We start from the raw sequence: 14,803 nt of genomic DNA, 5'->3' as shown, positions 1-14,803 counted from the left end.
ATTACATTATACCTGTATGATTGAAAATGTTGAGATGTACATTTCATTATACCTGCATGATTGAGAATGTTGAGGTGTACATTTCATTAGACCTGTATGAATGAGAATGTTGAGATGGAATTTCATTATACCTGTATGATTGAGAATGTTGAGATGTATATTTTCATTATACCTGTATGATTGAGAATGTTGAGATGTACATTTCATAATAATTATACCTGTATGATTGAGAATGTTGAGATGTACATTTCATAATAATTATACCTGTATGATTGAGAATGTTGAGATGTACATTTCATAATAATTATACCTGTATGGTTGAGAATGTTGAGGTGTACATTTCATTAGACCTGTATGACTTAGAATGTTGAGATGGACATTTCATTATACCTGTATGATTGAGAATGTTGAGATGTATATTTTCATTATACCTGTATGATTGAGAATGTTGAGACGTACATTTCATAATAATTATACCTGTATGATTGAGAATGTTGAGATGTATAATTTCATTATACCTGTATGATTGAGAATGTTGAGATGTATAATTTCATTATACCTGTATGATTGAGAATGTTGAGATGTATATTTTCATTATACCTGTATGATTGAGAATGTTGAGATGTACATTTCATAATAATTATACCTGTATGATTGAGAATGTTGAGATGTACATTTCATAATAATTATACCTGTATGGTTGAAAATGTTGAGATGTACATTACATTATACCTGTATGATTGAGAATGTTGAGATGTATATTTTCATTATACCTGTATGATTGAGAATGTTGAGACGTACATTTCATAATAATTATACCTGTATGATTGAGAATGTTGAGATGTATAATTTCATTATACCTGTATGATTGAGAATGTTGAGATGTATAATTTCATTATACCTGTATGATTGAGAATGTTGAGATGTATATTTTCATTATACCTGTATGATTGAGAATGTTGAGATGTACATTACATAATAATTATACCTGTATGATTGAGAATGTTGAGATTTACATTTCATAATAATTATACCTGTATGATTGAGAATGTTGAGATGTACATTTCATAATAATTATACCTGTATGGTTGAGAATGTTGAGGTGTACATTTCATTAGACCTGTATGACTGAGAATGTTGAGATGGACATTTCATTATACCTGTATGATTGAGAATGTTGAGATGTATATTTTCATTATACCTGTATGATTGAGAATGTTGAGACGTACATTTCATAATAATTATACCTGTATGATTGAGAATGTTGGAATGTACATTTCATAATAATTATACCTGTATGGTTGAGAATGTTGAGATGTACATTACATTATACCTGTATGATTGAGAATGTTGAGATGTACATTTCATAATAATTATACCTGTATGATTGAGAATGTTGAGATGTACATTTCATAATAATTATACCTGTATGATTGAGAATGTTGAGATGTACATTTCATGATAATTATACCTGTATGACTGAGAATGTTGAGATGTACATTTCATAATAATTATACCTGTATGATTGAGAATGTTGAGATGTACATTTCATAATAATTATACCTGTATGACTGAGAATGTTGAGATGTACATTTCATAATAATTATACCTGTATGATTGAGAATGTTGAGATGTACATTTCATAATAATTATACCTGTATGATTGAGAATGTTGAGATGTACATTTCATAATAATTATACCTGTATGATTGAGAATGTTGAGATGTACATTTCATAATAATTATACCTGTATGACTGAGAATGTTGAGATGTACATTTCATAATAATTATACCTGTATGGTTGAGAATGTTGAGATGTACATTTCATAATAATTATACCTGTATGACTGAGAATGTTGAGATGTACATTTCATAATAATTATACCTGTATGATTGAGAATGTTGAGATGTACATTTCATAATAATTATACCTGTATGATTGAGAATGTTGAGATGTACATTTCATAATAATTATACCTGTATGATTGAGAATGTTGAGATGTACATTTCATTATACCTGTATGATTGAGAATGTTGAGATATACATTTCATAATAATTATACCTGTATGACTGAGAATGTTGAGATATACATTTCATAATAATTATACCTGTATGATTGAGAATGTTGAGATGTACATTTCATAATAATTATACCTGTATGATTGAGAATGTTGAGATGTACATTTCATAAAAATTATACCTGTATGACTGAGAATGTTGAGATGTACATTTCATAATAATTATACCTGTATGATTGAGAATGTTGAGATGTACATTTCATAATAATTATACCTGTATGACTGAGAATGTTGCCTGTATCCTGAAAACAATGAATTGACCTTCCCCTTTTACGAGTTAATTGAGATATGAACGAACACCGGGTACACGTGGACGACAGTGTGTGAACCTCAGATTCGCGGTCACGTGTCGGGCCACTCCTCCAACGCAAGAACCGGATATCGAGTGAACAACGTCACACAATTAACAGGTAATGAAAGCAACAATGGGAGTGCAGAATACAACAAGTTGTCGTTCAGATTTTTTTCAACTTTTGAAATGTGCCTGGATCGATCCGGTTGAAGCGAATCTTGCAACATCCTCCAAAACGTATTGTTCTTGATGTATTCGATATAACACGGCAATTACAACCTGATCTCTGATCTAATGCGTTTCTTTCTGCGTTGAAGGGTGTCTACGATTCAAATTATAAAAGAATTACATTTCCATTATTCAAAAATATGTTTCCTGCTGTCTGAGTTGGTCCGCGTGTTATCGGAAAATCATCATCTTTTTTTTCTGCACGTGCTTTGTTGTTTTGACAACACGTGGAGAATTAACGGCGCGCTCTCACTCCCGCGTTCATTTGTATCCATTGTAGAAAAACAAATTTGTCAACACAGGTCGGCACGTGCGCGTGCCCAAGTGGCGTATTGCCCCGGACAGGAGAATCAATGACACAGTTCAGACCCTCATCAAGATTCAAGTGTGCTTCCACGTAGGCAGACTCGGTAGACACAGTGGAAGGAAGATCAGGAGGGTGACACGCCGGACAGTTCACACAGGGTGGGCCCGGGGGTGGGGTAAGGAGGGGTGACACGCCGGACAGTTCACACACCGTGGTGGGCGTGGGAGGGGTGACACGCCGGACAGTTCACACACCAGGGTGGGGCCGGGGGTGGGGTAAGGAGAGGTGACACGCCGGACAGTTCACACTGGGTCCGGGGGTGGGAGGGGTGACACGCCGGACAGTTCACACAGGGTGGGTCCGGGGGTGGGGTAAGGAGGGGTGACACACCGGACAGTTCACACAGGGTGGGCGTGGGGGAGGGAGGGGTGACACGCCGGACAGTTCACACACCAGGGTGGGTGCGGGGTAAGGAGGGGTGACACGCCGGACAGTTCACACACCAGGGTGGGTGCGGGGTAAGGAGAGGTGACACGCCGGACAGTTCACACTGGGTCCGGGGGTGGGAGGGGTGACACGCCGGAAAGATGACACACTGGTGGGCGCGGGGGAGGGAGGGGGTGACACGCCGGACAGTTCACACAGGGTGGGTCCGGGGGTGGGGTAAGGAGGGGTGACACGCCGGACACTTTCACACAGGGTGGGCGTGGGGGAGGGAGGGGTGACACGCCGGACAGTTCACACACCAGGGTGGGTGCGGGGTAAGGAGGGGTGACACGCCGGACAGTTCACACACCAGGGTGGGTCCGGGGGTGGGGTAAGGAGGGGTGACACGCCGGACAGTTCACACACTGGTGGGCGTGGGGGAGGGAGGGGTGACACGCCGGACAGTTCACACACAGGTGGGGCCGGGGGGTGGGAGCGTTGACACGACGGACAGTTTACACACTGGTGGGCGTGGGGGTGGGAGGGGTGACACGCCGGACAATTCACACACCAGGGAGGGTCCGGGGTGGGGTAAGGAGGGGTGACATGACGGACAGTTCACACACCAGGATGGGTCCGGGGGTGGGGTAAGGAGGGGTGACACGCCGGACAGTTCACACACCAGGGTGGGGACGGGAGTGGGGTAAGGAGGGGTGACACGCCGGACAGTTCACACACCGTGGTGGGCGTGGGGGAGGGAGGGGTGACACGCCGGACAGTTCACACACCAGGGTTGGGCCGGGGGTGGGAGCGCTGACACGACGGACAGTTCACACACCAGGGTGGGCGTGGGGGAGGGAGGGTTGACACGCTGGACAGTTCACACACCAGGGTGGGTCCGGGGGTGGGGTAAGGAGGGGTGACACTCCGGACAGTTCACATACTGGTGGGCGTGGGGGAGGGAGGGGTGACACGCCGGACAGTTCACACACCAGGGTGGGTCCGAAGCTGGGGTAAGGAGGGGTGACACGCCGGACAGTTCCCACACCAGGGAGGGCGTGGGGGAGGGAAGGCTGACACGCCGGACAGTTCACACACCATGGTGGGTCCGGGGTGGGGTAAGGAGGGGTGACATGACGGACAGTTCACACACCAGGGTGGGGCCGTGGGTGGGAGGGGTGACACGCCGGACAGTTCACACACCGTGGTGGGAAGGGGGGGGGGGTGGGGGTAAGGAGGGGTGACTCGCCGGACAGTTCACACACGGGTGGGGCCGGAGGTGGGAGCGTTGACACGACGGACAGTTCACACACCAGGGTGGGGCCGGGGGTGGGAGTGTTGACACGCCGGACAGTTCACACACGGGGCCGGGGGTGGGAGCGTTGACACGCCGGACAGTTCACACACGTGGGGCCAGGGGTGGAAGCGTTGACACTCCGGACAGTTCACACCCGTGGGGCCGGGGTTGGGAGGGGTGACACGCCGGAGAGTTCACACACGGGTGGGGCCGCGGGTGGAAGGGGTGACACGACGGACAGTTCACACACCAGGGTGGGCGTGAGGGAGGGAGGGGTGACACGACGGACAGTTCACACACGAGGGTGGGGGAGGGAGGGGTGACACGACGGACAGCTCACACACCAGGGTGGGGGAGGGAGGGGTGACACGCTGGACAGTTCACACACGAGGGTGGGGGAGGGAGGGGTGACACGCTGGACAGTTCACACACCAGGGTGGGGGAAGGAGGGGTGACACGCTGGACAGTTCAGACACGAGGGTGGGGGAGGGAGGGTTGACACGACGGACAGCTCACACACGAGGGTAGGGTAAGGAGGAGTGACACGACGGACAGATCACACACCAGGGTAGGCGTGAGGGAAAGAGGGGTGACACGACGGACAGTTCACACACCAGGGTGGGGGAGGGATTTGCAACATGCCAGAAAATTCGAACCAGTGAATATGGCTTTGTTGGCCACACATTCAGAAAACTGGTTCTTGCAGAAATTCTGCCGCGAGACGAATGTTTGCGGTGATTTTACTGACACTTCGTTGACATTTCATTGACCAGCTGTGTTTGCAAAACCACGAAATGCGCGGTCATTAATAGATTAACATTGTACTTAGAATCAAATGATTTCATAACAAATATTCAATGCAGTTTATTTTTTACCGGTGAAGATGCGGGGTAGAACAGGTTTTCGTCGTAAGAGGCGACTAACGGGATCGGGGGGTCAGGCTCGCTGACTCGGCTGAATCATGTCATCGTATCCCATTTGCGTGGATTGATGCTCATGATGTCAATCACTGGATTGTCTGGTCCAGACTCGATTATTTACAGATCGCAGTCATATAGCTGGTATATTGCTAAGTGCGGCGTTAAACAACAAACAACAATGCAGTTTTTTTTTTTGTAAAAGGCGCAGTACCATTGACCATTCAGTTAGATTGAAGTCATTCGTTTAGAATGCCATTAACGTGTATTGTAACATAAATGTAGGTATGTTCCCTGATCTGATTGGTTAAAAAGTGTTGTCGAATGAGCATAACATCGCTGAATTTTTGGGGTCTCATCACCGTGTATGTATACATTAATTAATGGAACTATTTTTGAAATCATCAACATGGAGGAACAGATGGAAATTTACCCTGACTTCCACATCGGAGATTTCGATAAAATATTGAGTGAATGGGGCGACGAGACATTTTCTGAGATAATACAAGAATTTGAAGGTAAATGAAATTTACCTTTTTCCATTAATTACAAAATCATAATCATAAATAATGTAATTTTCTTGGGCTTGGCCAAAGGAAAAAACAAAACAAAATCAATTTTTAACACAGTAAAAAAACATTTATTGCAACTCTATAATGACTTTCATACATCCACCTAATTTTGTTCTTATTATAACCCACAAAAAGCTGTTGAAGCTGAAAACCGTTCTGAGATGGCCCCCGAACTAGGAAATACAGCCAGCGTTTCCGTAGAGCCCAAAGTTCAAGCGTCCAGTCACCGCTTCGCGTCCCTTGATACAAAAGCAGTACAGGACATCGTGGATAGGAACCTCTCCAAATCTACTGGGAGTTAAAATATTTCGACGTAAGCCATTGAAACATAAAAGAATACATAAACAAATAAAAAAAAATTCCTACGCAGATTCTATCAACATCAGCGAGAGTTACCTCCCTTACACCATTGCCATAATAGCAATGTAAAGCGTGACCAATGTGTCATCGCAAAAATTGGCAATAATATAACGAGATTGACCAAAATCTTAACATAAATTAAATATTTCGTTTTGTAAGATTTGAGATATGTTATACTAAATGGATATACGGAAATTTCATTTAAACACGACACCGTAATAATAACGAATTACTCCCACTTACCGTCACATTTGTACCCTGAACAAGGCAATCTTTTCACTTCCAGAATGGCTTGGTTTCCGAGGTTTTGAACCCACGTTCGAAGAGCTTCCTGCTTTTCAACTGAATGAGAGACTGAGGTTCTTTTATGCCGAAGTCAGAAATGCTGAGGGAGAACTTTACTCAAAATCGAGTTTTGTTGGGTTGCGTGCTGCCATACACAGGCATATCAGGGGCCGCCATTTGAGCGCAGCATAAACATTATCCAAGACCGGGAATTTCACACTGCAAACTGCCGTCACTTTACTGTCAAACGCAGGTATTGAATCGCGAGATTTGCAGAATTACCGGCCACAAATCCGATGAATCGTTGAAGCCGTATTCCATTGACTCGAGCTCGTCTCAAAAACGACATTATTCGAACATTTTTCAGAGACAGCAGCAGCTCGCTAACGAACGTAATTTGGTACCTGTCATAGATACAAGAAATCCTGCCACTGTCCACTGCTCCCGTGAATAATTTCCAGGTTAATTCTTCTGCTAATTTCCACGGCCTCTCTCACATATGTTAATCCACTGTAACAGTAAACAACTTTTTCAATCCCAGCTAAGCTGCATGTCTGAAATTTCGCACATGTTTGACGTCTCTTGTCACCACCTCAGTTTCAGGCGAGTTGACACTATCTTGTACAGGGGCCAAACAGTATGTACGTCTTTTCTAATTTTGATTATTTGTATTTCATAGTTACGCATAACTACAAATTACAAGTAAGATGAGGAACTGTGATAAAGAATTGAATTTGTGATATTTCCTGTTGTTTGTTTATTTTCTGAGAAATGAGCTTGAACATGTGACCACCCCTTTCGTAAAATGGACCCTCATTATTGGAGTACCTCGAAACCATTGATCGGTTTCGCGGCACCCCATATCATGCATCTTTTCGAAGGTGAGCACGAGGAGACGTATTACTAACGACAGTTTTGTTGTGTCATGCGCTCAGTAAATTAGTTCCTCCTAAATATCGATTTAATTAACGTTCATGTTACAATGTCGATAAATATTTCGTTTTGTAAGATTTGCGTGATGTTATGCTGAATGGATGTACGGAAATTTTTCATTTGAACACTCCGCCTTACGGCGTCGTGTTCAAATGAAATTTCCGTACATCCATTCAGCATAACATCACGCAAATCTTACAAAACGAAATATTTATCTCCTAATTGTAACATAAAAGTAGGTATGTTCCCTGATCTGATTGGTTAAAAAGTGTTGTCGAATGAGCATAACATCGCTGAATTTTTGGGGTCTCATCACCGTGTATGTATACATTAATTAATGGAACTATTTTTGAAATCATCAACATGGAGGAACAGAGGGAAATTTACCCTGACTTCCACATCGGAGATTTCGATGAAATATTGAGTGAATGGGACGACGAGACATTTTCCGAGATAATTCAAGAATTTGAAGGTAAATGAAATTTACCTTTTTCCATTAATTACAAAATAATAATCATAATTAATGTAATTTTCTTGGGCTTGGTCAAAGGAAAAAACAAAACAAAATCAATTTTTAACATAGTAAAAACATTTATTGCAACTCTATAATAGTTATGACTTTCATACACCCACCTAATTTTGTTCTTATTATAACCCACAACAGCTGTTGAAGCTGAAAACCGTTCTGAGATGGCCCCCGAACTAGGAAAGACAGCCAGCGTTTCCGTAGAGCCCAAAGTTCAAGCGCCCAGTGACCGCTTCGCGTCCCTTGATGAAAAAGCAGTACAGGACATCTTGGATGAGAACCTCTCCAAATCTACAGGCAGTTAAAATATTTCGACGTAAGCCATTGAATCATAAAAGAATACATGAACACATACCAAAATTTCCTACGCAGATTCGATCAACATCAGCGAGAGTTACCTCCCTTACACCATTGCCATGATAGCAATGTAAAGCGTGACCAATGTGTCATCGCAAAAATTGGCAATAATATAACGAGATTGACCAAAATCTTAACATAAATTAAATATTTCGTTTTGTAAGATTTGAGATATCTTATACTAAATGGATATACGGAAATTTCATTTAAACACGACACCGTAATAATAACGAATTACTCCCACTTACCGTCACATTTGTACCCTGAACAAGGCAATCTTTTCACTTCCAGAATGGCTTGGTTTCCGAGGTTTTGAACCCACGTTCGAAGAGCTTCCTGCTTTTCAACTGAATGAGAGACTGAGGTTCTTTTATGCCGAAGTCAGAATTGCTGAGGGAGACCTTTACTCAAAATCGAGTTTTGTTGGGTTGCGTGCTGCCATACACAGGCACATCAGGGGACCGCCATTTGAGCGCAGCATAAACATTATCCAAGACCGGGAATTTCACACTGCAAACTGCCGTCACTTTGCTGTCAAACGCAGGTATTGAAAATCGAGAGATTTGCAAAATTACCGGCCACAAAACCGATGAATCGTTGAAGTCGTATTCCATTGACTCGAGCTTGGCTCAAAAACGACATAATTCGAACATTTTTCAGGGACAGCAGCAGTTCGCTAACGAACGTAATTTGGTACCTGTCTAAGATACAAATATCCTGCCACTGTCCACTGCTCCCGTGAATAATTTCCAGGTTAATTCTTCTGATAATTCCCACGGTCTCTCTCACATATGTTATTCCACTGTAACAGTAAACAACTTTTTCCATCCCAGCTAAGCTGCATGTCTGAAATTTCGCACATGTTTGACGTCTCTTGTCACCACCTCAGTTTCAGGCGAGTTGACACTATCTTGTACAGGGGCCAAACAGTATGTACGTCTTTTCTAATTTTGATTATTTGTATTTTATAGATACGCATAACTACAAATTACAAGTAAGATGAGGAACTGTGATAAAGAATTGAATTTGTGACATTTCCTGTTGTTTGTTTATTTTCTGAGAAATGGGCTTGAACATGTGACCACCCCTTTCGTAAAATGGACCATCATTATTGGAGTACCTCGAAACCATTGATCGGTTTTGCGGCACCCCATATCATGCATCTTTTCGAAGGTGAGCACGAGGAGACGTATTACTAACGACAGTCTTGTTGTGTCATGCGCTCAGTAAATTAGTTCCTCCTAAATATCGATTTTAATTAACGTTCATGTTACAATGTCGATAAATATTTCGTACGTATTTCTGTGACGTCTTTCTTTTGTTCGAGTTGATTGTGTTCGTTGCCACTGTTGCACGTGCTCCGTCGCGAGCAGATCTTGTTTTATGGCTCTTGGAATGTCTTGTCAGAGTGTAAGAGTAGAGGAAACAGTCGGGGAATATCCCTCTCCGTGGAGAATGACTCGGACATTCCTCTCTACGTAAGATCAGATCGTGTGGGGAATGAGTTCTACCTATTTCTTTCCCTGTTGTACCAAACAAGGGAGTGAGTGAGTGAGTATGGTTTTGTGCCGCTTTTAGCAATATTCCAGCAATATCACGGCGGGGGACACCAGAAATGGGCTTCACACATTGAACCCATGTCGGGAATCGAACCCGGGTCTTCGGCGTGACGAGCGAACGCTTCAACCACTAGGCTACCCGACCGCCCCTGTATCCAACAAACTAAGCGCAATCACACAATCTATTCATTTTCACTTTCAACACAAAAGTTTTGACTTTGAATTTTTTCCACAAAACATACCATACACTGTTTCCCAAATGTCAACAAACTATTCCTTTGCGGGATACAGACTTATTAGTGAGTGAGTGAGTGAGTGAGTGACTTAGGTTTTTACGACTCTTTGAACAGTAGTCCAGTTATATCACGGCGTGTCTGCCTAACGTAGAGGAAAGCCCCAAGTGATGCAGGTCTCAGACGTTTACCGGGTTAGGTGTTGCCAAACCCAGAGACATAATCGGGAAGAACTGTGATTCTAACCCACGATCACAAGTGTCTGGCGTGCCATGTGACGCACCTCTTCTCACAGCGAATTACAGCAGCTTAGACGATTGGGCCATCCGAGTCCCCAACGTCTTATGGGGGTGTCATCAGATCTTCACGCATGTGTTAAATACAGACAAACATAAAAAGTATGTAAGAAAAGATTTAATTCGTAATAGTATAGGAAAACAAAGTGATGCAGTTAACAGACCTGATACTCTGCCCAATTCGTCACCATTCGCCCCTTTCCGGGCGGTCCCGGAATGACACGGATAGTCACGATGGTTCGAGATAAGTTAACAGTGTGGAAAACGTGTGTTAAATCTGAAGAATAGAATATTGCTATACCATCTGGTGACTGAAGGTTGTACCTAAGCAACCTGCCGCCAGGAGGCTCTCGCACAACCATGACGTAATCAGAACTGGAGACTTCCGGTTTGACAATCAATCCTGGGAGAACCGGAAGAATGTGAATCAGGAGAGCCGGAAGTTACGATTCGCAACTCGTGGTTTTTCGGTACAAGCCGAATGACGAACATCTTCATAAGGCATTTGAAGGAACACATTCGGTAGGACACAAATGGCCACAAATTATAAATTTCCAATCATCCAAGAAATTCAACGCGAGAATGTCGAGATGTGACCAAACGGCTCACCTCAATCCCCATGTCACGTGGGTGGCGGAAATAGCCGAGAGGGAACGACAGACAATTCGACAATGATAGCTTTCCAGTTTTCCCAGCACAAATGGATGTTCCAACTGATGTTTCTAATTCCTACCGTGATAATGCATGCAGTAGATATTCACGTGGTAATATTCAGCTGTCGATGTGGGCCTCTGCTATAGATGCACAGCAAGTAATGCTACACTAACAATTCCATACCTGAGTGTTCTGCCTAAATATAAAAGCTAGAACTAACTTAATAGTAACCTCGACAACGACTAGGACAACATTCATGGCAGGTGTTATCGTGTGATGTGAATGACATTAGTTATAAGATAAATAGTATAATTCTTGTCACTATCAAACATCTTACTCTTCAAACATTCACCAACTCTGTGTCAACTTACGCTATGTTATAGCTGGAATGTGAATCGTGTCAACCAAACATTCAATAACGTATATACTTAATTAAATATATATAAAATATCACACTAATCGAAAAAAAACAACGTGTGTCGAGTATGTGACCCGAATAATCACAGAAGAATTTTGCAAAGTGGTGGGGGGTTGAGTATACTTGGAATGATTTCAAAGTGAACATTTTCGGCGCAGAATGTATCACTGTTTCGAATTAACCGGCTTCGAGTTATCGAGAGCCAAAATTGTGACATAATAGAAACACTGCATTTAAAAAAGTGCACAAAAAGCAGCAAGAAAATACATTGCAACAAACAATAACAGTATAGAACTCTACATAAACAATTATCTCAACAAAGACTGTGTCTCTTATATATCAAGCTTCTTTAAAGTAATCGTTTTTTCGAGGGTGTTGTTATTCGCTACGGCCAAAGACTTCGTCATCTCTATAATGTCATTGGTCAGGATATACTGAATATTTCCTATAAGTATCGTCCCAGAATTTCGAGAGCATTTTAAATTATGTTATAAAAAAATCCAGTTCCTGTGTATTTTGTTTTTATTCTTCTCTCAGATTCAGCAGTTTCACCCCAAATATCAGGAAGGCGATAATTATGTTTCATATTATTATTTAAAATGGAAATTTCCATTAAAAATTGTAAATCTTTGAAAGTTTGAAAATACTGACCTTCTATAAAGCTAATGAAGCACGAAACAGAAAAACAAAATGAAATGAAATTAAGACGTCATTTTGAAACGCACGACGGTGACGGTGGTCAAGTCATCTCCGTCCCCACATCTCCGTCCCCACAAGTCGACCAGTTGAGTCAATCAAAGCAAACAAATAGCCCCTTTGCTGCACTGGTTTAGAAAATATTTTTTGTGGCTTCAAAAATGAAAAATGTTCTCAGTGCTCATCTTTAATGAGAAGTTTACCGTGTTCAAGTGTATTGATAAAAAAACACACGCTCCACTGATGTGTCACGTGGTGCTGTTTAAATGTTTTCGGGTTGGTTTTTTTAGTAAAAAATACCAGCATTCGTTTTGGACAGTTATTCAAAGTTAAATAAATCCCCTCCTTCATTATCCAGTGTAATATATCCTATTATCTTAAACACCGTGGGCCCATTCGCCATCATTGATTCGTTTCTCCATCTATCTTACCATTAACCTAGCACAATAATGACCTTAAACCAACAACCAATCAAAACCCCTTTCTGAACGTGACTTCGCATAAACCTACATTCAAAATTTCCGACTCTGGCGAGTGAGCCCTTGACGTATTTAATCAAATTAATGAACTTGTAGCTGTCAAATATATATTCCTGAGTATTAAGACAAATTCTTTTCCTACAAGCAGGTGATTTGTACCAATTCTATCGCGGATGTTTCAATTGTTAAAAAAACAGCCCAACTTTACTGGACGTCTGTATAGGCCCGTGCGATTCGAGCCAGACTGAGAACGAGGCGAATAGGTCCATGATGATTATCATTATAGAATAGAGATATAATACACTGGTCATCGATGATGATATACCCAAACTGTCTAAACACCGACGCCTTCAACAGAAACCAACATGGCTACGTAAATGTTATATATACACAAGGCGATTCCGTGAAACAACGCGACACTGTGTAGCAATGAATCCATAGTACTAGTATTGCATATACCTCCACAATTTCCAAATAAATGGTTCCATTTTCACAAACTGTTCACTCTCACTAATGATGACTGCATTTTAGTTATGACAAATCACTACAATCTCATCCAAGAGGTTGAACTTGTGGAATTAACTGTGTTGTGTCATGATGAAATGACGTCATGTGCATTATGACGTACTAAATGTCTGATGACGTCATCATGCTTCTCCGATGAGACCAAGTAGAATCTTCCTGTAGTCGCCGCTTGTGTCACCCTTGATGAAGCTCGCCAACGTTTTACCGTAGTTCCGCTCAAATTCTTCTTTAATCAGTCCCATATCGATCTAAATACAAAAAGAGAGAGATTAGATTTCGAACTATGTCTAAGCTTCGAACTATGTCTAAGCTACAGAACATTATGTCAAGGATTCATCCATTCGTGACCAACACGTGTTATTCCGGGACAAGCCGAATGGCGACTCGTGCCCCTCTCATGGCCATTTTTGCGACCGGGTTCCGTCTTAGCGCAAACGGGCATACCTAAAACAATTCTCAACTCGTTGCGTAATGGTTCACATAATATTTCCCCATGTATTATATATATTTCATTTGAAATTTTAAGCACATTGGGACGTGCGGAATTATACAGTATGATTGAACACATTTAACTGTGCCTTGGGTATATTTTAAGACATATGTAAAATCAAAAATTATTTCTGAGGGATTCTTTGACGAAGAACTTAAAATCTTACGCGCATTCTGAATGGTTTGTCGTATTTTCGCACATAACATTCATCGACAGGGGGACGAGTCTTTTTGCAGATTACAGAAAGGGGCGAGTGGTGACGAATGAATATCATCGTCACCACTCGTTCCTTTCCGTAACATTCTTCCTTTTCCGGAATTACACGAATGATCGCGAATGCCATCATACGAAGACATTTTTCATATCTTATTTTCTTAAATACACAAAGAAAAAATAGTTCAAATACAACTTGGATATGATTAACTATTGTTTCATGCATCTACATGTTCGGGGAACACTGTTTCTTCGTATTTCACCGAATATCCTACCCATATCTAAAAGAATGGCGTCAAATTTTTAAATAAATAAATTGAAGTGTTTCCTTAAACCAAAAAACATTTTGGATGATAATAGATTAGGCGGAGATTGTGTTAAATTATTGTGCTGAATGCCGTTGTTGTCCACATTGTTTGTGTGTTAATGAATAAATAAGCAGTATGTGAAGTTATTATTGTTAACGTATTTATTTATAAGAACTGACTTCAATATGGTTTTGCACTTATTGAGGTGTAAACGTCAAAATTACCTCACGCATTGTGCACACTGGTTCCATAAACACAAACCATTTTGAAGTTAATTCTTAACTTACTGTTAAATATGTTCTTAGTTTATAAATTAAGTTAATAGAACATGTCTGGCTAAGTACCCGAAAAAC

The 14,803-nt window shown here is 41.6% G+C and overlaps 1 protein-coding gene across 2 annotated transcripts in view; it reads right to left on the bottom strand.

Annotated features, from left to right (window-relative positions):
* Positions 1-10,770: 10,770 nt before the first annotated feature.
* LOC139447214 (annexin A11-like) overlaps positions 10,771-14,803 on the bottom strand; it is a 61,947-nt gene continuing 57,914 nt past the window's right edge. For both annotated transcript variants that reach the window (XM_071228438.1, XM_071228439.1), the window contains exon 9: positions 10,771-13,687. In XM_071228438.1, the coding sequence (XP_071084539.1) occupies positions 13,562-13,687 (126 nt within the window). In that variant the 3' untranslated portion in view covers positions 10,771-13,561. The remainder of the gene's footprint in view (positions 13,688-14,803) is intronic.

This window comes from Haliotis cracherodii, unplaced genomic scaffold (genome assembly GCF_022045235.1).
Source record: "Haliotis cracherodii isolate W230 unplaced genomic scaffold, xgHalCrac1.p SCAF_7, whole genome shotgun sequence".
Lineage (NCBI taxonomy): Eukaryota > Metazoa > Mollusca > Gastropoda > Lepetellida > Haliotidae > Haliotis > Haliotis cracherodii.
Note: the sequence above shows the minus strand (reverse complement) of the source record. Positions and strands in the feature narration are given on the sequence as shown.